The sequence below is a fragment of the Lutra lutra genome, chromosome 14 (genome assembly GCF_902655055.1).
Source record: "Lutra lutra chromosome 14, mLutLut1.2, whole genome shotgun sequence".
Lineage (NCBI taxonomy): Eukaryota > Metazoa > Chordata > Mammalia > Carnivora > Mustelidae > Lutra > Lutra lutra.
In genome coordinates, this window is record NC_062291.1 from 72,841,635 (window position 1) to 72,868,110 (window position 26,476).

Sequence of the window (26,476 nt, forward strand, 5' to 3'; positions counted from 1 at the left end):
ATGATCTCAGGGTCCTGAGATCGAGCCCCGCATCGGGCTCTCTGCTCAGCGGGGAGCCTGCTTCCCCCTCCCTGTCTCTGCCTGCCTCTCTGCCTGCTTGTGATTTCTCCCTGTCAATAAATAAATAAAATCTTAAAAAGAAAGAAAGAAAGAAACTCAGAGGGGTCAGTCTCTCGAGTTTTATCTAAACTCCAAACACTTCTATCCATGGGCCTCCGAGAGTCCTGGCAGGTTAGCTCAGATAACGCCTAGAAGTCACTTTAATACCGTCCTTTGAATAGTGTCACATGGATGTGCGTGTGGGTCACTTGAAATCCACACCCCAGGGTGCGGAGCCCATGTTTAAAGTAACCAGATTCCACACCACAGGCTGCTGGGACGTCGAAAGACTCCCACCAGAAGTCCCCACCCCAGAGGCCGCTGCTGCAAGGCTTCGGACAGGTGTGCGGATGCGCACGCGATTTCACTGCCGAGATGAGTGGTGTGAGACGAGCGGTGTGAGATGAATGGTGGGAGACGAGAGGTGTTCTGGAAATCTTCCCCCAGCACCTGCACCGAGGCATGAGCGGGAGGTGAGAATCTAGGTCAGCCCAGCAGCCTCTGTCTCCCATCCAGAGCCACACCCCGGGCCCGGGAGAAAATGCAGCTCAGCGCACACCGTGTGACCAGAAGATTCTGTCACCCCACTGGCTATGGTAGCTAAACGCTGCTGCTGGCACTCTCTTGCGCCCACCTTCAGTGAGGGGCCCGCGGGGCAGACACTGGAACCCCAGAGAGCTGTGGCATCACTGTCGGGCCCAGGGAACACGCTGTAAGACTGTTCTTGTATCTGCTTGCTCACCGATGTCGGGGATGCTGCTGAATTCAGTCAGAGACGCGCTTTCCCTTTAGTATATGAGGGGGAGGGGGTTGTGGGGAAGAGGCCGGTGGCCACTTCTAAATCCCGCCATTGGGAGCCGCCATGTTTGCAAGCGCGCCGTAGCGTGGCCATCTTCCCACTTCTAAGCTTCTACTTGTGTTATTTCCCTTCATCTGGAATTCCCTTTCTGTCCCCTGCTTCTCTAGAAATCTTTCCATCTGTGACAAGCCCGTTCAGGGCCTGCTTCCTCCAAACTGCCTTCTGTACCCATGCGGACTTAGGCGGCTGCAGAGGGAACCTGAGCAAATAGTCGCATTTGCCAGGACCATGAAATAGATTTTGGAATATATTTGAAATATTCAGGAATCCTGGGAGTAGTCCTGTGACAGACTCGTGTCTGCTGGGCCTCCCACAGGGCCCCAGGGAGGGGACACGCTGAGTACTCGGCCACCAGCCACTGGCTGGCTGCGTTTCTCTCCGCTCTCCCCATGTGCTACTGGGCAGAGTAGCTAAAATTATGCTGAGAATGCTTCTCGGCCTGGTTGTCAACACACTCCGTTCTCGAAGAAGAAAGCCAGGTGGGCTTGTGCTGAGGAAAAGAAGGGGTGGGAAAGGGCAAGGATTTGGCCACCATTTTCGAAAGAAGTGATTCAGCTGAGTGGGGGAACAGGCAGATCATGGGATGAAAGGACTTCTGGTGTGGGTAGTTGTAAATGCTGATTCTGAAGAAAGACCAGCAGGGCAAGACCCTTCATCAATCGCGAAAAACAAACAGAAAAGATGATTTACCAAGGGCAGTGTTTGGACCACGGAAAATTCCCTGTGTTTACTTCATTTTTTTTTTTTTTTTAACAGCACAAGAGCAGAAGGAAGATGATTTTTTTTTTTGTCAGGGGGAGGAGAAAAAACAGACCTTTTAGAGCTCATAAACCTAGTGAATTAAATAGGATTCCAGCATGAGAGTAATACTGGTGAGTTCTACTGTATTTTATCAGGGGGAGAAAAGATAAAATGGAATACCTCCTCCCACGAGAACCACTACATTAGCTTCTCCCCAGCAAGTCACATCCTGTAGAGACAGTAACAACAAAGGTTTCTTGCCTTTAATTTGGATGAAAGAGCAAAATTTTTGACTAATTTGCTCCAAATTGAAGTTTCTTCTTGGGCTTAAGGAGTGATGCTGTATGAATCTACGAGCTGTTTTGTGGAGAATTTCAGGGCAGCTGGAGGGTTTAACCCCCAGAAGGACCACTGGTCTTCGTCCTCGGTCCCTGGACAGTCACGTGAGCAGGCTCCAGAGCCTGCTGGTGAGCTCCTCCTCCCAGCCCAGAAGACTCGGGCGCCATTTTTCATTCCAATGGGTTCCCAGATTTTCCCTCTGTAAACACCAAGCCCGGCCCTAGGCTGACTTGCCATTGTTCGTCCCAGAATTTATGGCTCAGATAAGGGAAACTGCATAGGGCTGGGTGGGGTGGGAGGGGCTAGGGCTGCCACAAGTGAAATAACCCAGTATTTTCTTTTGCTTTATTCTCCATATCTCAATGTCCAGAACAGGCCAAGGGTGACCAGCTCTGGAAGCTTTTGTGATGCCAAATACCTTCTCAATGACTACTTTGGAGCATTTTCTTCTATTTTTTATTAATTTAAACTTTTACTGGGAAAATGGCATGCATGTCCATGGTAAAAATATACCTGTGTGTGGACATATGTACCAATCCATCGAACAGCGGTACAAAGTTTCCCTCCCATCTCAGAACACCCAGCATTAGCCTCCTCCTCCCTGGCTACTGCTGCCAATGGACTGTGGAGCCTTCCAGGAATTTCTTACGCATAATATTCTATATAAAAATGTAGAGAAAAATATAGATAAATCTCTTATATAAGTAACCTCACACTACATACAGCATTCTGAGCCTTGTTACTTTCACCTGTCTCCTAGAGATACACTTTGGGCAACATACAGACATGTCACATTCTTTTTCACAGCTACATAGTATTCTACTGACTGGATGCAAGGTATGTTTATTTATTTGACAGAGATCGCAAGTAGGCAGAGAGGCAGGCAGAGAGAGAGAGATGGGGAAGCAGGCTCCCTGCTGAGCAGAAAGCCCTATGCAGGGCTCGATCCCAGGACTCCAAGATCATGACCCGAGCCGAAGGCAGAGGCTTTAACCCACTGAGCCACCCAGATGCCCCACAAGGTACGTTTCAAAAAATAGATCCTGTTTATAAAACACGACATAGTCGTCATTTTGCAAAACTGCATTACAGGAAAAGCAAAGTGCCTCTCATTAACTCCCTCCCCCACCTTTTAAACTTTCAATGCTACTACTTCAAAGTCTCCCTGCCCCACAGGCCGCCCAAAAATGATGACACGGAGATAGTCAAGAGACATCAGAAACTGGAAAGGTCAAGGCCAGGTCCTCAGAACTCTGCCTCCACTCCCTGGTCTCCCTCTTCGAAGTCTCCAGGCCTCAGTGACCACCGTGATCTGCCAACGGGCCCCACAGTCCACTTATAAGATAATTTGGCCCCTTCTCTGCTGGGAAGATCAACAAGACCAGGGTCTACAACAGAGACTCTGTCTGGGACCCAAGACCACACCTGCCTAGCGTTGTAGAAGATTCAAAAGTTCGAAACCCCTGCCCTCGTGGTGCTCACACGTCGTGCCCAAGAGCAACATGACACAGTTCCCTTGGTGAAAACCATCGCACGAAAACACCACATGCCCAATCCCCTCTCGCTGGCCTCTCTGTCGCCTCCACATTCCAGGCTCGAGAGGACATTTTATTGGTTATTTCACAGACCTTAACGTGCCTTCCCCTACATCTCCCAGGCAACTTGACCCTACACATCCCAGCTAAAGTCACAAATTCGAAACGGCTGCACATTATCACTGGATTTTTCTGAAACGTGGTCATTCAAGCAGAAAGGGAAAAAGAGTTTCTGGAAACTTTCTCCATGAGACAACAGCACAGCTGGCTAACCCTCTGGCACGAGCAGCATGCTGGCAGCAAAGAGGACCGACTGTCAGGACACTGGACTCCTCTGAGGAGTGCAGATGTGCAAGCTTCCATACAGGGTCTCCTTAGCTACCCAGCTGAGCGAGACAGAATCCTAGTGGGTCTCAGAAGACCCTGTTCGAGGCTCCCCTTCCCTAGCCCTGGCCTTGAAATAAAGGCAGATGCTGGAAGTCTTGGCTTGGGGGAGGCCATTCTCACTGGTTTGGGAGCAGCAGGGTTTGCTCCAGATTTGTTCCCAGATTTGTCTTTAGTTGCTCAGCATTTACACAGGAGCTGCCAGAGTCCTGGACTCACCCCCTCACTGGATGATTCTAGAAGGAAAAAAAAAAAATCATGCAGCTGTTTCAGCTTCTCTATCCTTGGAAAGACCTTCCAAATAGGAGTTGGAAGGGGCCCAGCGCTGACGTTGCATTCTGAAGAAACTCTTTCCTAGACAGATTTTTAAAGAACTAGGTCTGTGGGATGGGGGGTTGAGTAGGGGCGTGTCGTGGCGAGCAAGGCTGGGGGGAGGCGGGTGTGTTGAAACCCCTCAGACCCAAGGTGTGGCAGGTGGGAACAGGAACACGCCTCATGGCTGTGGTGGGAAGGGAGTTTCTCATGAGACCAGACATTACTTTGTCTAGTGTTTTTTTTCGGCTGACCAAGTCGTGTCAGGCATTACTGGGGGCTGCTGTCTCCTCCTCTAGAACAGAAGTCGGCAAATTGAACCACTGGCCAAGTTCGGCCCACCACCTGTATGGTTCTTGAGCTAAGAACGACGTTTACATTGTTCAGTGGTTGAAAGAAAACCCAAAGGATGACATTTCCCGACATGTGAAAATTATATGAAATTGGAATTTCAGTGGCCATAAAAAAAGTTTTATTGGAACACAGTCACCCCACTTGTTTACATACCATGTATGGCCGCTTACAGACTACAGTGGCAGAGTTGAGTCATTGCCACACAGACCATATGCCACAAACCCTAAAATATTTACTAAGTGCTCTTCACAGAAAAGTTTTCTGACCTCCATTCTAGAGCAGCGCAAGAGGCAAAAGTGAATTCTATAGCTACTAGAATAACAAGAGAAAACACACACATTCACCAATTTTCTGTTGACAAAATCCAATATAATAATAATCCAGCGCAATATTTTATAATAGAAATCAATGAGAATGAACATGTTTCTTTTTTAGGGGGGGAATAACATTTTGCTTAACTGGGATTCGAAGTTAGTGTTCCCTGTCATCCAATGACTTGCAATGTTCATCAGCAAAAGCCATTCTTAGCTTGAAAGCCACTGGCCCGTACAGAGAAATCAGAAATATTCTGATTTCATATTTCAGTCCCCTAAACGTTTAATGGAAGTCAAACATAAACATTTTAAATCGGAACTGGGACAACAAACACGGCCAACTCTGTGGCTCCTCCCACGCCCCTAAAAAAAAGTCATCCCCTGAAAGGAATCGCACACACTAAACCGTCTGAGAGATGGTGAGGTCTTCCAGAGGCAGGATCGCCTCTGTGCACTGCTATGTAAGCACTCTGGCTTGTGAAATAAACCATCTTACGAAAAGCCTCAACTGTGAACCTGGCCTTGTGCTCAGGTCAGGTGGAGTGGGGGAGGGAGGGTGAGTGGGAGCCTAAGCAAGGGTATCTATACTTAAGGACTTCCTGCTTAGAGAAGAGAAGGAACAGCTAACAGAATCTAATCCTGCCGGCTACTGCCAGGGTAGCACCTGGCTGGCATCTCAAGACCCTTGATGGGATCCCAGAGATGTGAATTTCTCTCAGCGCAGGGTAGGGACTCTGCAGTTTCTCTTACTCAGAACCGAAGAGCGTCTGTGATCATTGCTCCTCTTCGAAGAGCATTAGGGCAACGTACCTAACTCAAAAACCACAAGGAGAAGCATTTTGAAACAATCACACGGGCTAAAACAACACCGCACATTCAGGCCCGATAACGCGATGGCTGAACTCCTTATATCCAGAACTGTCGACACTCAATTAAAAACACACACAACAACCTCATTACTATCCAAGGGATAGAAACACCGAGGACTTAAGAATAGAGAAGCATGGGAAGAATAAAAGACCACCCAGAAGGAATGAGCCAGAGACTGAGAAACCAGTGGGGCTTCCAGGCCTCCCCAGAAGTCACCACCCACGGAGCCAGGAGCAGTGGGAAGGAGATGGTGGAGAAACCCCAGGGGACTGGGCTTGGCACATCCTTCACCTGCTTTCCCAACACAGGGAAGGCAAAGGGCCGAGTCATACTTTGTTGTCTCAAATCCAATGAAAAACCTGGTGTTTTCAAATATCACTACGGGGCCTTATATGAGTCAAGGTCATAGCACACAGAGAAAACATGTCCTTTGGCCTGCAGTTTACTAATTTGCACTTACCCCCTCCATCCTATCCCCAGACGTTCCAAGTTAAAACACACCTTCGAACAACCAAACAGGAGATGCTGGGAACTTCATCTTAGCTAACACATGAGCTATGCAGATGGAGTATTTTTATGGGTTATCTGAAAAATCTAGCAGAGATACTCCTTTCCCAAGACTCTTCAAAGAGGATCCTCTCAAGGCAAGGATCAAACAGGGCACAAAGGACAATTTGTAAACTAGATGACCCTGGGTGAAGTCCAACCAAGGACACTGACATGCTTTTCAGAAAGAAACCATCACCATGCCCATCCAGGTGTGGTTGGATGGGAAAGACACGAGCATCTCCGGACTGTCTGCTCTATCAGACACTGTAACATACGCCATAGATATCAATCAAGAGAACACAACTTCTGTGTCGGTGGTCAATGCTGACTCCAGAACTGAGCTGGGAAAATAACAGTTAATGGACAGAATAGTTACTGGGTTTCCCCAGTGTGATAGTGGAATTATTCAATAATTATTGAGCTCCCATACTCTTCTAGATACTTAAATGAATAAGATGCATTTCTGCCCTCCAATGCCTTAATTTCAATTCTGCAAGATAACGATGAACCAAGGGCCAGGAAAACACAGAGGAGTACCAATCGGCCTTAGAGGCTTACAGGCATAACTGGATGGAATACAGAAAAGACTGGGACACGTATTAAAATCTGAGCTCTTCCCAGAGGAAGCTGAGAAGCTTTCTATGAATAAATATTAAAACTGTTGTCACTATTTTCATTATATCCCTAAAGACCAGGAGAGGTAGAATGTAAATGAATACCTTCTTACACGATTGACTACATTTTCCACATGAGAAAACAGTCTCTCTCCACAGAGCAATGTTGTCTTGCTTTTCCTTCAAATGTAGCCTCTTCCAGATTGTTAGAGACCTCTACTTCTAAGATGATGCCTGAAATTAAATTAGCCCCCAAAGACCAAAGCTAAGTACCTGGAAGAGGAGAAGTAATGGCCCCGTTTTCCAGCTTCCCTAGACCCTACAATTCAAGAAGTCCCCCCAAAAAGGACCCATGAAATTTGGCCTCCAAGCCTACAGGGATGTTCTGGCCACTATGGAAGACCAAGAATACATCACTGGTTCAAGGGGCCCCAGACCCACCAACCATGAAGATGCACCTGACCCTGGCATGTCCTGGGCCAAGGCACACACCAGATGTTGGGCTACACCAGCCAGAGCAGCTCCTCTGCAATGGTGATGTCCGCCAAACCAGGATTTTCAAAACCTGGTCATCCTGACCCAGCCTAAATAAGCCTATTTTCCCACAATAAAAAGTAAGCAACCATCATCCACCTACCCAGTGGAATTGTTTAATTTTTACCAAGAGTTTCCCATAAAACATATGTCTTTGGGGGATGAAAGAAGGAGAAAGAGACATTTTCTCCTTTAGTGGAAGTTTTAAAACACTGAGGCAACTTTGGCTGCATTTTTATTGCCATGTCCAGGCAAAATCTTTTGAGACTTCTTGTTCCTCATGGGTTCGCCCCACATTCCTACAAGCCCAAACTTCCAAGGGCAGTCACATTATGCTGTCTTAATCCCATAACCCCCAAACCCCAAGTGTTTGATCAAGTCTAAGGAAGTGAAAGTTAAGTAGGTCTCTTCCTCGAGTAAATCGGTTCCCTTGCCTTACATCTCCTTGTAGGGTGGAAATCAGCCAAAGTCAGGAGAGTGAGTCTGCCTGGGAAGAGATGATGATTTCATTGGTTCAGACTTTATGAGGCTTTGTATGTTTTATGTGGCAAATACTTCTGCTATCCTTTTGCAACGGAGGGGGACCAAACCAAACAGAACAAAACAGCTCCATCCCTGGCGGGGATCTTGAGTCCCATAATCTGGGAAGAGAATGTAGCCAAAGTCTAACCCCACCTCCTCACTGTCTGGGTTCTCAATGACAAGTCAGTGCTGGAGGCTGACCAAAGTTATATTCAAGAGGCTTCCATTCCAAACTGTGGAGCTCTCCTCAAAGGGCTCAGTGATCTTGGTCATTCTACTGTGAGGGAGCAGACACTGGCTGCCAGGGAGACCATAGGTGGAATTTCCCACCAAATTGCTTTGGAGAGTCTGTCCATTGACAGACACCCAAAAGCACCTGACCCTGAACTTTTTGAAAGCCAATGCTGTCTGTCTTTTTTCTGTCTCAGGGTTGTTGGTCTCAAAGACTTGGTCTCGTCATATCTACGATGGGGACGAAAAACTATACCTACCCAAATAATTCATGTAATGTGTTTGTGAGAGGGTATGGCAATGAGAACTAACTCTTATTTACCACAAGCTTCTGGGTGACAGGAAGGAATGCTAGATTTGATCTATATAATCTAACTGTACTATATAGAGATAAGGATTTAATAAATACTCGTGATGTGTGGGTTTTTTAAAAAAGTTAAGAGGTAACATGCCATAAGACTACAAAAATTAAAGCACTGTGGCAATGTTATATGAATGGACAAACAGATCCATGGAAAAGACTACAGTATGTAGAATAGCATATATAGTGATTTATGATTTAAAAAGAAAAAAAAAAAAAAAAAAAACCCTGAGAAGGAAAGATTGGAAAAAACACTGTTGTTACAATGAAATAGTCACCTGGAGAAATACACATTTAACCCCTAGTCATACCTTCTGAAGGCCTTCAGATTATTCAAAAACTTAAAACCTGAAAAATAAGATCACAAAAGCACTACACGAAAACATAGCTGGTGGAAACGTAAAATAAGGCAGTTGCTTTGGAAAACAGTCTGGCAGGTCTTGAAATGATTAAACATCAAGTTACCACATGACCCAGAAATTCTACTCCTAAGTATATACCCAAGAGAAACAAAAACCCATGTCCACACAAAAATATGTATGCAAATGTTTACGGTGGCATCATTCACAAGAGCCAGACAGTACAAACAACACAAATGTCCACCAATGGATGGACGGATGGATGAACAAGGTGTGTTACAGCTATACCTACACATACACGATATATTATTTGGCTATTAAAAGGAATAAAGTACAGATACCATGTGACAACGCAGAACCTTGAGAACATTATGCCGAGTAAAAGAAGCCAATCACAAGAGTCTACATATTACGTGATTCCATCCACAGGAAAATCCAGAAGACAGAAGTCTAGAGAGACAGAAAGTAGATTAGTGTTTGCTTGGGGCTGGGGGGAGGGGAAGTGCAGGCGGAGAATGAAGGGTAGCGGGGTACAGGGTTTCTTTCTGAGGTGATAAGAAGTTCTAAAATTAACTGCGGTGATGGTTGCACATATCTGTGAATATACTAAAAACCACTGAACTGTCCACTTTAAATGGTGACTTGTAAAGTATGTGAATGTATCTCAATAAAGCTCTCTTGCAGAAAAAGGAAAAAGATTTTTTAAAGTATAGAGAGAGACTTTCTAAGTATTAAAAAAAAAAAAAAACCCTAGAGCCATACACGGAGATAAATTTGACCACACACATACAAAAATTCTACTTTGGGAAAGTAAACAGAAAAGCAATTCGAAAGACAAGAAACTGGTGGGGAAGGGATGTGGGGGTGGGGATCTGAAACTCATATAAAAAGAGTTAATCTCCTTAACATATTAAAAAGACCAACAACCCAGCAGAAAAATAGATCACACATATGAACAGTGTGTACACATGCACATACACACACACACTCACGGCTTTTAAACACGTGAAAAGATGCTCAACTTCATGTATAGTAAAAAAGAGAACTCTTGCAGAAATACCTTTGTTCATTCTGATGGGCGAAGATGACAAAGTGTAATAACACATTGTGTTGAAGGGAGTAGAGGGAAACAGATCCTGACACTCTGCTAATAAGGGTGAAAAGGACACAACTTCTAGAAGGACATTCTGGCAACATCTAACCAAACAAGAAATGCACATGCCCCTTCAACCCAGTGATTCTCCTTCCGGAGAGTTTACGCTGCAGAAATCCTTTGTGTGTCTGAAATGAGCTCCCCGCCAGGAAATTCATGGTGGCCTGGTGTGTTACAGCAAAGGCCTTCGAGAAAGGGGATGCTCAACGATTATGCCATCTCCATGTACAGGAAATACTGAGCCACAGGACAGGAAATGCAGATCTATCAGGAATGAGCTCCAAGAAACATCCTGAAATTAAAGAAAAAGGTTCCCGGTGAGCACGTTCCATCTGGGGAAAAGGGGAAATTGTTTACACAGGGGGCTGCTTGTACCTCGACTCATTTTGAAGGCTACTTGATAAACTGGGGCTTTTTTTTTTTTTTCTTTTTCGCTTTTGGTTTTTAAAACTTTATACCCCTGGGGCTGGAAAGGAGGATGAGGGAAAGGAACAGGAGGGAGGGGAGAGGAAGAAGGAAGGGAAGGAACAGAAGGAAGGAAGGGAGGGAGAGAAGGAAGGACAGGACAGAGGGGAAAAAAAGGACAGAGTGATTGCAGAGGAAGATAAATATTTGGATGAACAGATCCTTGACAGATATTATCCTCGACGGTGGAATTCTAGGGATTTTCACATTCCAGGTTATAAATTTCTGCCACAGATGCATATTTTGTAATAAGCAGGTATGACTTTTGCCATAAAAAATACATGTGAAATTGCTGCACTGAACTCCTCCCAGAGAGAAATAACGTGATGCTGTTGTCTGCGTTATTCTAAATGATGACAAGTGCCTTCCGGGAAAAGGAAAAATAACAAGGAGAAAGAAAAACGGAGTTTGCCCAGTTGAGCCATGCCAGCTTGGAAGTCTGATCTTTAACCTTTGTCCTAGGAAGTCCACAGACACACACCAGAGAGGGACAGCAGACACAGGACTCGGTGGGAGGGGGCCTTGCGAATGCCCAGCCCGAGGCAGGCGGCACAGAGACACCTGCTCCCAGCAGCAGCCTCGTGCTCTGCCTGCCTTCCCAGCTCATCTTCTGGTTTTCTACACCTTTCCCCACACCTGGTTACGGGGAGAGGGAGGCAAGTGGATTGAGGCCAGGAGTCAAGGTTCGGGTCCCCGCTTGGCCCCTGACCTCCCTTAGCCCAGCACTCTCACCGCTTCAACAGCAGCAGGCATGATGACATGCTCTGCCGGAGAAGCACGAGGCCCTCCCAAACCCTGGGATCCTAGAATGACCACGGAGGGCTTTGCAAATGTATCAAGAAGAAGGGCCATCGCGCCAACGGTCAACTCCTAGAAGATGGTATTTGAAAGGGGGAATCAGTCACTCTGCTAATTGGAGGCCTATCCTGGCAGCCATGAATCCCATCCTTCTCTCTGCTTCTTGCTGCCTTCAGCCCAACTCCACGGCTGTTAGGGGCCTTCCTTGCTGAATCAATGGCATCTTGTCTACGGTCTTGACCCAGCTCCAAGTGATGAACCAACTTCACTGGGAGCGTCTGCTGAGAGCTCTTTGAGAAGGGCCATTGTTCCGCCTGCACTTGTCCAAAGCCTCCATTTAGGGACAGCTGTGACTGTGGATGGAGGACATTCATCACTGGGAACATTTGCCAGCAAACGAGAGACAGCTGTTGGGCACGAATGGCGTGTGGCTGAATGTTGGCCTGCAGTGAGATTTACTTTCCAAGTGAGAACACCCTAACATACCTTTCCTTCCAAATGGTGAGAAGTGGCGAAAATGCTTAACCTTCCCCTGGCCATGTTAGAGTCCACACTCATTCCCCTAAGCACACGGTGTGCAAAGCAGCACAGGAGCACACAGCAAACAAGGCCTCCCGGGCAGGGGTTAGGCACCCACCTCCGGGCCCTCGGGGAGAAGTGCCCAATAAGGCTAGGGCCCAGTGCCTCGCCTCTCTCCCCCCTCCGTGTGCCCACAGCACTGCTGGGCAGAGCCTCCACATGGACTTGTGAACGCTCAAGGCCTGGTACAAGAGGCAGAGGGGAAACTGGACAGAAACTCCTGGGAACCGGCAGAAACAAAGTGAATGCCCACCCAAGTGCCCAGCATCCCACCGTGCACCTCGGGAGCTCTCAACTAGCGGACGGGACAAGACAGAAGCAGGAGGGATGGAGACCCACGTGCGTCAGCCCTGGGAAGTGCTGCCTGGGTCCCACATGAAGTAAGAACAGCCAAGGCCAGATGTGATCGATGGAAGCTGGCTTCCAGGATGAGGGGGTGGTGGATGGAGGCGGGTGTGACGGGGAAGGGTGGAGGGAGAAAGAGGACACGTTCCCTGTCACAAGCAACAGCACGAGCCAAGGCCTGGCTGGGCTAGCAGGAAGCACACTAGGGAGGCAGAACACCTGGATCGCCAGCTCCGGGAAAGAGGAAAGCTCCCTTTCAGGCAAGTTGAGGCTAGGGCTCTCCTAGAGAGAGCTGAGCACCAGCTATGAGCAGTGTCAGAGAATCTTCCTCCCCACCCCCAAGGAGTACACCAAGAAGGCTGGACTGCAGCCTGTAGACTCACAACCCACTGAACATCAGATTAAACATGGCTTCATGTCCAGGATGGAGATCATGTCTAGCTCGATCAGGCTAGACCAGGCAGCAGAATGTGATCAAGCCCATTGGAGCTGGGCTTGGATCCCACCACACTGGCTATGAACTTGTTCTCGCGCTGCCTCCAGCCTCACTGTCTGGCTTCAATTTCCTCCATCCACAGAAGAAGGATAATAATATTTACTGCTGGATGGCTGCCTTCCCGCCCCCATGCCCAGTCGTGATTCTGCAGGCCTGGAAGAAGATGAAAGTGTCCGATAGAAAAGCTTTGGGAAGCCCTTTATGAACATTCTCAGCTCAATCTAGCTCAGGGGAACAAGTCTTTGCGTTCCAGGGGACTTCTCCCCCAGGAAGCAATCCCAAGAATGTCACTGAGAGATTCTAGGAGGCCTTTCCAATCAGAACCGTCCCAGGCATTCCGCCACCCCCAGGAGGCTACAGGTGTCTGGTGAAGGGTGAAAGCCGGTTTTGTGGGTTCTCACCACCATCCCTCCAGAGTTTCTAGGGACTGAGTGAGATGGGGAGAATAAATGCCCAAGGAGGGACGCTGTTGCCCACCCTGGGCACACGGTCACAGTCAGAGGCCGGCAGCGAGTCTGGCCCCTGGCTCAGAGCCAAACCCACCTTCTGGGAGAAACAATTTCCTACTCAGTAGCTGTGTGACAGTGAAATCCAAAGGCTCAAGCCCTCAGCCGCCCCATGAAGAAAAAGGCTGTCACAACGCTTCTGACACAGCTCACTGGGATATTCGTACAGGTAAAAAACAGAACATACACTGAAAGAAAAAGTAAAAGGTAGTAGTATTTTTGATAACCATTCTTGATTCTCAGTGATCCACTTGATATGAAGCAGACAGTGGTTACGGACCAGGGAAGGTGAAGAAAGTCAGGGTTGATGGGCAGGGGTCTCCCCCAAACAGAGGTAGTGCAGGAAGTCGGGAGAGGGAAGACAAGGACATCCCAAGCAGCCCAGCTCTCATCAGGTAGCAGCTGCCAGGAGACTGGGGCTTCCTGGGGCCCAGGGCCAGGCTCCTCCCCATAGCCAGGCTGGGGAGGAGCAGTGTGGGAGGAGTCACCAAGCAGCAACTCGTCTCTGAGCCGATGTTCTCGTGGGGCTGCCACGGGTATCCAGGCCATGTGGGCACTAGTCCTGGGACGCAGATGGCTTAGCCTCTGCCACATCTTAGGGTGAGCACCCTGGCAGGGAAGGACCCACTGCCCGCAGGAGTGAGACGAACCTGACCAGCCCGCCTGAATCTCTTCTTGAGACTCACTTCAGTTGACTGTGATCCCACACCTAATTGCTCATTTCATCAGCCAAACTCAAACATGATTCCACCCAGTGCTGGGTTTCCATGACCGATGGAGCCTGCCTTCCGGCAGGGAAGACCCCCAGGTTTGAAAACTGGAGCAAACAGCAATGCCTCGGAAAGCACCACGGACTTCCCTTGGTCTGCAAAGCAATTCCCAACCCGACACTGAAACAATCACCTTGTACACGTGTTCAGTGCTTTCCAGCTTTCAAAACACTCAGATGCACAGCTTTCCACAGCTCCTCCACAAGCTGGGCACATGAATAGAGCAGCGACTATTCTAGATGGGATGGCTGGGGAGACAGAGGATTCGTAAGGCACGGTGTTCTCACACTGATGGGTTCAGAAACAGGAAACAGCCCCTCACAAAACCGCTTCCCTGCCCCATGCAGCCTTAAAGGCGGTATTATGGGAAGCAAAGGTTTCAGGCATCAGAAAGGAACATGGCAGATCCGTGGCAAAGTCAGTGTCTTGTTTTACCACTACCTACCACCAGTCACCAGCACTTGCTCTGACTGTGTGTGCCACGTACCGCGAAGTCAAAGATTTCACTCAATCCCTACAAACCTCCCCGGAAATAGGTAATGAGCCCCTTTCAGATGAAGGAACAGACACTGAGAAATAGCTAGTCATTGCCCAAGGTCCCAGGAATCCATGCTGGCTGTGAACGAGTTCTGCACAAACGCTGCAATTTTCAACCTGATATTCCCTCCAGCGTGAACAGTGAGGGAGTGAGTGCCCCTTAGAGAAGCAATGCAGAGACATGGGTGGTTCAGAAGTTCCTCCCTGGCTTTGCCTGGCAGGAAAGATGATGGTCCCACATCATTCAGGGATCTCAGGCCATTGTCCTACACCCGCCACCCAGGAGTTGTGGCTCTGTGGGCTCACTCCACGTCTGATCTCACCCTCTGAACGCTCTTCAGTGAAGTGTGGGAAACTGCAACAGGTCTGTACCACCTCCACCTCTTCAGAAAAGATGAAGGAGAATATTCTTTTAGGATGCATTTGGGCTTTTCCTGTGGACAAAAGACTGTTTAGAATCCAAAGTAGTCCGTATGCTAATAACCTAGTCATTTGGAAGAGGCCATGGTCACTGGCTGGGTGCTTGGGAAGCGAAATGTCCCTGCATGGAAGGTGTCTGAAAATAAGACCCGAGCTCCAGGTACAGCTCTCCCAGCACATCTCTCTCCACCCTCCCCATAGCTGACCAAGCTCTGCCCCTGCCCCTTCCCGGCTACACCCACCCTATTCTAGCACAGGATGGCTTTAGCTTTGCACTTGCTGGTCCCTGGACCTGGAACTCCCAACCCTGGTTCTCCACCCAGCAGGCTCCTCTTCTTCATTAAGGTCTCAACTCCAATGTCATCTCCTCAGATACACTCTTCCTGAGCACCTGGCTAATATGGGGAGCTCCCCTGGAATTCCTCTCATGATATGTTGTGTTTTTCATGTTACTTACAACTATCTGAAATTGTCCTTTTTTAAAACCATATTTGCTGGGATGCCTGGGTGGCTTAGTTGGTTAAGCGTTTGCCTTCAGCTCAGGTCATGATCTCAGGGTCCTGGGATCGAGTCCCACACCAGGCTCCTTGCTCAGTGGAGAGTCTGCTTCTCCCTCTGCCTACCCAACCCCAACCCCTCCACCTCTGGCTTGTGCGTGCTCTCTCTGGCAAATAAAGAAATAAAATCTTAAAAAAACAAAACAACTGTATTTGCTTACTTGTGGCCTGCCTCCCTCTTCTGGAATGGAAACTCCATGAGGACAGAAGCCACATTAATCGCGTACCCAGCTTGATCTCAACACCAAGACAAGACCTGATACATACTGAAGCTCAAGATACTGATTTCGTGAACACTTGGAAATTCCCCAATACCAAGGGGCTATGTAAGGATGTGAGCAAGTTCACTGCAAAATCGCAGTCCTATGAACTGGAAAGGACGCTGGCGGGTCACTGTAACTTCACAGAAGTGGAGATATTTATTGTTCCATTACTCAGGTGTCAACATTCCAGTGGACCCAGGAATTGGGAACGCAGATGCAGAGATGTGGGGCAGAAAATGAACATCGTCAGCCAACAGACAGGTGGGATAAAGAACAGCGAGTAGATATAGGTCTCTAAGTGACTTCAGTGCATGAGAAAGAACAGTGCGGAAATAGTCAAACCAGCAGAACCAACCTCAGGGTTTTTTCCGTTTCTGAAAGCATTTAGTTCCGGGCTTTACCAACAGTTGGATGTGCTGCCCACCTGCTGAGCCACATGGGGGAAAGAGTTCGCTCTTCCAGCCATGCTAATAAGACCCGGGCAGCTCCAGATCCTATCCTGGCCCAGGAGCTTTAAAAAAAAACTCCAGGAAACTATTATCTTAAGTAGAAATAGAGATGGAACAAGCAAGGTCAGGGGCCGTCTCTGTCCAGATCACACAGACCCGGGGTCGGGAGAGGCATTTCATCTTCTTCGGATGCACCTATTTGGAGAGAATATTCATCTCCTGGATGGAGGGGAGCAAAAATGAACTGCTGCACGGAGTCTAATGACTTCACTTTCAGTCAGGTCTTGGCAAAATCCAATTCTAAAGCAATCTACTCAATCTGATAACTGTTGGCCATAAGCTCCTGGCCATGACCTGCCCTCAGCAGTGTGGACCCAAAAAGGACTCAGGTGCTCAGAGTAGCTGGAGACAACTGAAAAATACTCAGCTCTTAGAAGCCAACTCTACCAACCCACGCTTATCCAAGGGTGAGTTAGAAGAATCCCCTTCCCTTATGACAATGGCAGGTTGCTCATTACCACTACAGCTCTGACAAAAGGTAAGCCTTGGAATCCGATGGAAGGATGGTCTGTTATAACCACCTCAGGGGCAAAGGGTCTTGAACAGTCTAGCAATGAATAAGGAAAATGACCTCCCTGGGTTGGGTATGGAGGGGGTGAGACGCTCCCGTTCCCTCTTTCCACAGAAACTTCTTGAGCTTCTGGTGTTGCCCTTATTATGCCACATTCTGCTTCAAGTCAGATTTGTGATTGGCTTCCAGTTTCCATAACACACCATAAGCAAACTCTTACAAATTCCCCTTTGTCCTTATATCCCATTTTTCGCTCCCCAAGATGAACTTTCTAATAGGTACCTTTTTGTGTGTATGTGTTCCTGCTTCATGTGTCCGCTATAGGAATTGTTAATGGCTGTAAATGCTATGGTCAGATGTCCTAACTTGCTTCTTACCTTTCACTTGGCACTAGGTCTTCAAGGACTATCTATGGGGCTGGATGGATAGCTAACCCACTGCTTCTGCTGGTGGGTGATTCACTCAGATGGGCGCCCACCATCATCGTTCACCTGTCCACCTCTCCCCAGAGCTGCCAAGGTGGCTTCCCATTCTTGACCACCACAAAGAATGCTACAAAGATCATCTCCGAATCCATTCTGTGCAGACCCAGGCAGAAATTTCCACATATTCTGAGAATACTAGGTAGCCTTCAGCCTCTCTCTCTCCAGTCAGTCTTCTTGGTGGTCATTTTGGTTGGTTTGTCTCTGCTGACTAAAGGAGCCCCGTACTTCTTTAGATGCCCATTAGCTTTGTGAAGGCTCCTTCACTTATAATCTCCCATTCATATCCTTTACTCATTTTTATTTCTTTTGCAATTTCTGCCTTGTTCTGGTTGATTTGCAGGAATCCCTTGTCTGTTCTAAATGTTAATCCTTGGAGGGTTTTGGATACCGTAAAACTCTCTCTCCTTTTTGTCAGATGCATTAACTCTGTCCAGGATGTCCATTAGTGAGCAGAAGCCCTAACTTCCGTACAATCAAACTCAGAAAACTTGAGGATGACAACCATTTCTCAATCCCACAATGCCAGTTTCTTGAACACTCATAACACCCATGGGGTTAGGTGCTATGGACACAAAGAGGAATAATGGCTTTGACCCTCACAGAGTTTACAGCCTCCTAGGAATATAGATGTTCCAACAACTACGACGTGGACACAATGACCATGGCCATGTAGGATTTTGTGTCAGGTGCAGTGAGGAGTTAAAGACTTCAGGGGGTCCAGGCTGAGTCAGCCTTGACAGATAAGCTTAGCAGGCAACTCCAAGGAGAGGACATCCAGGCCAATAGAACAGCACATGCATAGGCCCAGTCTGCAAAACCACAAGTAATCCAGTATGGCTGAGACATACAGCAAAGTGTGGAATGACTACAGAGGCTAGAACAAACAGGAAATAGCCATGCAGAGCAGCAGCTCAGATTTTCTCCAGGGCAATAGAGGGGATAGCACCACTCTCTCTCTCTTGCTCTCTATCTCTCCCCACAGCCACTGGCAAGGTGCCTTAGATACCATCTGCATTCAAAGAAGAGGGCCTGGTTCAGGGGCCTTAAGAAATCTTGCCTCACCTTAGCTACAGTGGCAATGTACTGAAATCTCAGAGAAACCCAAAGACGGAACATTCTAGAAAGACAAGGGTTTGTGAGCATCCAAATTAAACGACCAAGGCAGATACAAGACCTCCCCTGGACGGTCTGGGTTGTCCTGAATGAAATGAGGCCTTCCCTTCCTGGCCTCAGTTGGGAGCCATTCCTGCTACCGCTCTTGCCTTGATGAAAGTTCTCAGCCACAAAATTCCCCAACTGCCAAGTGTGCTTGTGCCGGAAATGTACCGAACAAAGTCATTAGTGACACAGCGGAATCTTACCCAAGACCCCACCAGGATCTCTGCCAGCCAGCTGCTTCCTCTTGAAACTAAACCATTTTCACACTCAATGATGGTAAATTTTTTAAGGGGAAAGAAAGCCATTTGTAGAGAATATTTTATTACAAGCCACGTGACTGCCCTTATTTTTTCCAGCCAGGGAAGGAATCCGTGTGAACGCGCACACGGCCGCCAAGTACGAAAGCACAGAGAAGGGCTGTGCGTGATGCAGTGAGGGGTTAAAGGCTTCCAGGGGTCAAGCTGTCAAGGCTGGGTGAGCCTTGACAAACAAGCCTGGAGTCTGGAAGTCACTCCACCCCAACAGAACAGTCTCTTGGCACTCTTACTTGTTCTCTCCCGGCTGCCTCAGCCTCCCCAAGGCAGAAAAATAAATCTTGTTGTTAGACAGCAATCTTACCCTTGGAGGGCATTAATAGCTTTAGGAAATTTCAAGAAAATGGGGCTGATTGTCACCTGACACCTCTCTCCTCTGACAAGAGTACACACACACACACACACACACACACACACGTCCCACTCATGTCTGATGGGGCTGAAGAGAAGACTCTTAGCAGCCTCTTCCCCCGTCACCACAGCCTCACCAGGCACATAGGTTTAGGGCTGCAAGAATGCCAGGAGGGGAGGAAGCCAGACCCCCAGAGCAGGGTCCGCTACAGCCCTCCCACCCACTGCAGGCGTTTTCCAACACAATCTCTGTGACCACTGTTGCTCGGAGAGGACTCCCCACTCTGTTGCTGAGGAGAGGGAGAAAGTCAAGTGCCCAAAGCCATCTCCACACTCTGGTGGCCCCGCCTTGCTGAGGATGAGAGGCCCCCGCACCTGTCAGCTGCCCCACCAGCCTCAGGAGCCGGGCCAAGCTGGAGAACCGAGGCTGAGTGTGACCTGAGCGCACACTCCGGCCCTGATTCTCACACGCACAGAGCGTGGGCCGCTGGTCTGTGCTTCTGTCAACATCCGTGTGCCTCCCTGCAAACCTGGGCACACCGGGGACCGCCCCCTTGGGGTCAGAGAAACCAAAACGCACACACCAAGAGATTCACCAGGGAACTCAGTCCCAAAGTCTCCTTCAGTCCAAGGGGAGAGCTGGAGGGTGAGGCCCGGGGAGGGAGTCGTGCTTCAGAAGGATCCCAAAAGCAGCAGACTAAATTCTCCCTCTGAGAACAAAACGGCATCCCCCCTCCCCTTTGAGGGAACTGGGAGCAACACCTGGATCCCATAACCCTCGGTGGCTTGCTCTCAGCCCGAACGGTTTACAATGACACACACCAAACCACCCGCAGATGGGCGGGAGATGGATGCCTGCCCACCGAGAAGCCAGGAGGTCAATGGGAAAAAATTATTTTCGTCAGTGTTGAGCCTTCATGTTTGGACCTTTTATCCAAACCGTGGCAGTGTTCTCATGCTCCCTCTGTGCGGATGCTGGGCCCCTCTCTGATGCTCACCACCAGGGAGCCTGGGGTGGCGCGGGGACGAGCCCCCACCCCTAGGAGGTTAGCAGGTCACAGGGCTGTTTAAGGACCCACAAAGTGAGGCTAACGATACTCTTTCCTGGGAATCTGAGTCACTGTGATATGACCCGCATGGGGCCAGCCAGGATGGCCGGCAAGGTCCTAGGGTGAGCCAATGGCGTGGGCCAGGAGGCTTGGAGAAGGCAGTCTTCTTTGCATCAGGCCATATGGAACGACACTTTCTAGGGCCTGAGGAAACACCAGGGGCTATGCTGAACAGAGAGCTTCACTCTGGCCGCTCTGCCAGGAGGGAATGAGATGCTCCTTTGGCTGAAAACAGGGCCCGCTTTCCCCACCCTGACTCTGAGGTCATCAGCTCCCACTGGGGAAGCCTAGGATTCTAGCCATGGCTACTAGAAATGAAAGCCTGACAGTACTAGAGACCTGGGGTCAAGAGGGGGTGGCGGGAGAGGACTCGCTCTTTCTGGGTCTTTTTGGCCTTCGGTTCTCAGAGGGAATCCCTTTTCTAAACTCAAGACTCAGGAGACCTGAATATCGGATGTGGCAGGAAAAAAAAAGAAAGTGGTAGAAAGTCAAGAGGGGAGAATGAGGGAATGAAAGGCGAGCAGGGAGGGAGGGGGAGAGCGGGAGAGGGAGGACTCTGCACGCACAGAAGCAGAAGTGAGTCTGTGTGTGGGGCCCCAGAGGGGGCTGGGAGCACCTCAGGCTTGCATTTGCCTGGGATGGTTCTGTCATGAACCCAACTCACTCTGCCACAGGCTCACTTCGAGGGCATCTGTGATGCTGCGAACTTGAACCGGAGATGGGCTCCCACAGTCCCCAGTGGGCCACGAGCCTCCGCCAGCTCAAGTACTTGCAGCAGCCGCTCTGTCAGGAGATCCCAGAGAGCTCCATACACCAGGCGCCATCATGGGGCGGCCATGTTGCCGCCGTACAGACAACTGTATGAGACCATCCTACACCCGCACGCTTGGCCACCATTTCCGTAGTACGACTGCGGGGACCCCGTCTCTAAAGCACACTAGAAAAGGCACATGATCCAACTCTCCCAGGACCATCATGGACCAGCCGCACTGCATTGGGCATCCGAGTGGTGGGTGTGTGAGGCTGTCTGACGCTTGCCACTTCAGCCCAAGATCTGCCACGTGCCCAGCCTTTCCTTCCCTCCACTTGTGCTAGAGGGGAGGCTCCAAAAGGCCAGCCAGTGCAAAGGGTGGTAGGGTGGTGACCATCTCAAGCTCATGAGGAGCCTGGGATTGTAATGCAGGATGTATCCACCTCTTGGGGACCAAAGACTGTAAAGATGAAGAGAAGATGTCCCAAGCAAAGTCACCACCCAATAGGTCCCAGCCCTGATATCAGGGGTGCCAAGCACCCTCGCAGAGTTCCTTCCCAAAGGACCATATTTGAATTTTAGTAAATCAGCTCAATATGTTCCAGGGCCGTGGGTATTAAATAAAAGAAGTCAGTGAAGTCTCCAAACAATAAGCTCATTCAACACAATCTCTTTTTCTCCCCCCAGCTGGGGACTTGAATACAGTCAACATGAATAAATCCTGTTGTGTAAAAACTGGGGGAGAAAAAAAAAAGAGGGTGGAGGATGGAAGGAAATGGCAGGGCTCCCACTCGCCGGTCTAACAGGGAGGCTAAGATCATCCTCACAACCCAAAAGGATGCTGGCGTGCTGGCGCAGCCCTGGGGTGGGGGCGGCAACCTCTGCGATCAGGTAAGGAATTATCTGGAATTTCCCCCACCCAGCCTTCCTAGCCTCTCCTCTGCAGCCTTCCCATCCTCGTACTCAGACTAGCAGTGGACCCTTGGGCTGCTCCAGTCCTGGCCTTTCCTAGTTGAACCCACGATAAGCTAGGCCTGACCGTGCATCAGGGACATGTCGCTACGAAGACGTACAAAACGCTTTTCCCACATCTTTCGCTCCCCCTTCAGGGCCCCCCCAACAAAGCCGAGACAATTCGAACTAAGGACTGCCTCAGCAATTCTTCCTGAGTGCTTTAAGAACAGGTGAAACAGACCGGCCTTTTTGAGCGACTACGGACTTAGATATATTTGTAAGAAGAGTCGCGCGTGGGAAACTCTCCTACGTAACTCATGGATGAATGTGATCTGGGCCCAGATTGTTCTCATGGATGGAAGTTCCACAGCCTTTCAACTAGCGGTATTTAAGAAAGATGGGAAGACACGGGTTCAGCTCCCCAGGGCGTAGACCCAGACGCAGTATATCTAAAGAACAAGCCAATTCAACATGGGTTTTGGTTAAACAAACAAACAAAAAATGGAAACCACCAAGGTCTTCGGACTCCATTAGGACCACGAGAGTGATACTCTTCCATTCCCGTGGAACGCCACATCCCATCTCCTGGACCGGTGCCACAAGGGCTGGTGACGCTGCCCTCGACTGGGAGACTTTTCCTGTCTGGAACCAAGAGGACAGATCCCTTACATCATATAGAACTAGGTGCGTTATTTTGCTAAATCATGGGTTCTCCCTGCCTCAAAATCGTTAACTAGCATAGACAAGCAGGACTTCCAAAAAACAAAAAGTCAGCCAGGAAGTAATTATGGTGCAGACTTGGGTACTCAATTCCAATTCAATGACTTTATTGGTGAGGGGACCAAAAAAAAAAAAAAAAAAAAAAGACGTGCAGGAAGGCTGCCAGATTCAATACATTAGATCCATGTGTGTAGCGGCGGAGTTCCCAGGGTGGGAGCCCGGAGCGAATGCTTCACAATTCCATGACCCTCTTGGGTTCATCTGCTGCCTGTGTTTTAGGACAATGATTTTTCCTTCTCTCCAAATAGAGGGAGAGCTTCCACCCTCGCATGTCTGGGCCTCATGACCAAGTCCTCTGCATTCAGGATGCTGTCAAGCAGTCAATCTTTTTGTTTCCTACCAAAATTCTACACTCCCTTCTGCTGTCCCCCCAGATCACTGCTGACAGGAAAACACAGAGCCCTCAGATTCTAGTTACGACCTGGGATGGCCAACGGGACACTCAACAGATCTTTCATTTTAAGCCACGGCACTCCAAACTGCTAGGGTTCATCTTGTTTATGTTTAAGATTTTGTTTAGGGGCGCCTGGGTGGCTCAGTAGGTTGAGTCTCTGCCTTCGGCTCAGGTCGTGGTCTCAGGGTTCTGGGGTTGAGCCCCGCGTCGGGCTCTCTGCTCGGCGGGGAGCCTGCTTCCTCCTCTCTCTCTGCCTGCCTCTCTGCCTACTACTTGTGATCTCTGTCAGGTAGATAAATGAAATCTTAAGGAAAAAAAAAGAAGATTTTGTTTATTTTACAGAGAGAGAGAGAGAGAATGTGTGCCTGCCTAAGCGACCAGGGAGGAGAAACAGAGGGAGAGGGACAAGCAGACTCCCCAATGAGGAGTGGCATGGGGATCGATCTCACGACTCTGAGATCGTGACCTGAGCTGAAATCAAGAGTCAGACACTTAACCAACTGAGCCATCCAGGTGCCAACCTGGGGAGGGTTTGTTTTAAAGTCAGTTTCCTGGAGGTATAATTTACACACGGCGGGGTGGAGGGGCAGGAATGCCCAGCACATTACACACAAGTTTTCACAAACACCTGGAACCGTGGAGCCACTTCCACCATCGAGATCTGAGCCATAAAGATTTCGGTCATTCCCAAAACGTCCTACATACCTCCTTGTGGTCAACCCCTTCCCTCAGCCCTGGCAGTGACAGACTGGTTTTCTTTCCCTCTAATTTTGCCTTCTCCAGAAGGTCACATAAATGCAATCCCACAGTGCGGAAGATTTTCAAGCTTTGCTTCTCTCACTTAGCACATGCGGATGGGCCTTAGGTACAAACTGTTGGTTTTTAAGCTTGGGACTTTTACTTTCTTGCCAAGGACATGAAATGATTGGCTGTAGCTCATCTTTGCTAGGGGGGAACCAAAATCTTGATTTCGGGCCTTTTAATAAAAAGCAGAGGCCTGGGAACAGGGTGACCTCCCAGCTTCGTCGGCCCAGAACTACGGGATTTCCTGGGATTTGGGGCTTTCAGGGGCAAAACCAGGGAAGTCCCAGACAAACCAGGATAGTTGGTCACTCTCCTTGGGACAGCCACCTCCGAAGACAGGGCTGCACATGTGCCCTGCTCAGATGAGAGGCAGGATGCTCGCTCTGAGCTAACAGCCAACTGTCCTCCCGGTCTTGTCGCCGGCAGAAGGCCAAAGTGGGATCTGCTGGGGCTGGGCCCCGGCACAGAGCTCACGCTCCAACAGGCCTGCAGCTGTCTTTGAAGGCCCCGGGAGGGGCTGGAGGAAGTAAGAGGAGCACAAAGGGGTGTGCTGAGAAAACAGCAGAGCAGGGCTCCCGTTGGTGCCGGTGCCCACCCCAGGCCTCCCTGGTATGGGACGCGCACATACACAAGGCGTGAAGGTGCTCTGGGCTCATTCTGGTTTTGCTCCTGTCCAGTTTAATGTGCCCAGGGTAAGGCCAGCTCCTACTTTTCTATACCTTCTCTCGCTCCTCCCTCCCAGTGGGGTTTTCCATGTGGAGACTAACTAGGGAGAAGGTGAGAGCCAAGAAATAGAAAATGAATGTAAGCAGCTTCAAGTTCTTATTAGAATTAAAGGGTTTCTCCTATATAAACTTACCAAGACATCAAAGAAAAGTCAGGCAAGGCCACAATACAGGGCTTGAAAATGAGCAGTTCTGTGCCCATATCCTTTCCAGCTGACTTGGGAGAGATACACAGAGGCTAGTTTACCTGAGAACAGGCAGAGCTTCCCCAACTCTGAGCTTCCAATAGCTTGGAAAAGCATGTGATGGGCATGGCTGGTGCCCAAATTAACAGAGGATCATCCTCTCAGTACACACACAAGAAGGTGGGAATTGGTGGGGTCACAACCATGTGCTAGAGGCCTCGGCTGGCCACTCCCTGGATTAGTGTAACACTGCCCCTTCTCCAGTAGCTCTTACCATTTGTTCCACCAAGCAGCCTGTGAGGCAGGTTAGTAATCATTATCCTCACTTGTACAGGTGAGGAAACAAGGCCCAGAGAGATTAAGTGACTTGCCCAAGGTCGCACAGCGAGTTAGTGGCAAAGGCCGGATTAGAAGCCCGAGCCCCAGAGTGCCCAGGCCAGCGCCCAGCTCCACAAGATCCCTTAGCCCTCGGTCCAGAGCTTGGGCAGGGCCAGGTCTACACCCTCGGGAGCCCTGGAGGCCAGGGGAGCTGCTGCAGAGAGCACAGGCAGGCTCATACTCACAAGCAGAAACCTGCAGGATCCTTCTCTGTACCACCAGACAGCAACACCCCTGTGCTGGAACAGACAGAAATAAGGCTCAAGTCGGGAAGGCCAAGGGCCACCGCTGTGGGCTTGTCTCCACTCATGAGATGGGGTTTGAGAGTCTGCTTCATTTCCCTCTGGGAACCAGGTCTGCTCTTGTGAGCCGAGCATCAGAGAATATGAGCTCCCGTTGCCTGGAATCAATTCACTCACTCATGCCCCAGTTAGGCCCCGGGGGCCCCAGGTGCTGGTGGTGCACCAGGGGCTGAAGGGGAGGGACACTGGGAGGAGAGAGACAAGATTTCGGTCTTGAAGGGATTCGACGTAACGGAGGAAACAGATATATAAGACAACGTGACATTAATTCAACAGATATTTTTGCTGAGTACCTATGACGTACCAGGCGTGGATGAGGTTGTACCTCAAGTAGCACAGGAACACAGAGGGACTCTGGGGAGGCTTCATGGAAGAGGAGGCATGTGGACTAGGCCCTGAAGATTGAGCAGTTTCACTGGGGAGCTGGTCCCTTCGTGGCTCGAGGGACACAGAGAAGGAAGTGGTCTGGAATTGCTTTGAGTACTTCTTTCTAAATAAACCCTTGCTCTTAGTAGAACAGGAATCCAGCCCTTCAGAAACTCAGTTCTCAGGGATGTGGCATCCTGTTTGACTTTGAGCTGTTGCTTCATCTCTTCAGACCTCAGCTGACCTGTCTGTCAAATGGGACTGAACAATCCTGTGTTTTGGAGGGTGGCTCTGGCCTTCACTAGCGATCTCTGGAGACGTGTTCACACAGAAGTCCTTGAGAAACAAATTCCTCACATGGCCAATGGCAGTCTCTTTCCCACTGTCCGCTGCTCTTGGCTCTTGCCAGGAAACCGGTTTTATTTATAAGAATCACAACCCTAAACTGACCTTTGTTGGGCTATCCACATTCCCTCCCTCGTTTCCCTCTCCTCCAGGAACATTCTCCTCCAAAGATTCCGCAGTGACCACAGA

The 26,476-nt window shown here is 49.3% G+C and overlaps 1 protein-coding gene across 5 annotated transcripts in view; it reads right to left on the reverse strand.

Annotated features, from left to right (window-relative positions):
- The window catches only part of AFAP1L2 (actin filament associated protein 1 like 2), a 95,533-nt gene that overhangs the window by 64,180 nt on the left and 4,877 nt on the right, over positions 1-26,476 (reverse strand). For 3 of the 5 annotated variants that reach the window (XM_047702523.1, XM_047702518.1, XM_047702519.1), the window contains exon 2: positions 25,460-25,513. The exons of the other annotated variants lie outside the window; for them this stretch is intronic. In XM_047702523.1, the coding sequence (XP_047558479.1) occupies positions 25,460-25,513 (54 nt within the window). The remainder of the gene's footprint in view (positions 1-25,459; positions 25,514-26,476) is intronic. 5 annotated transcript variants of the gene reach the window in all.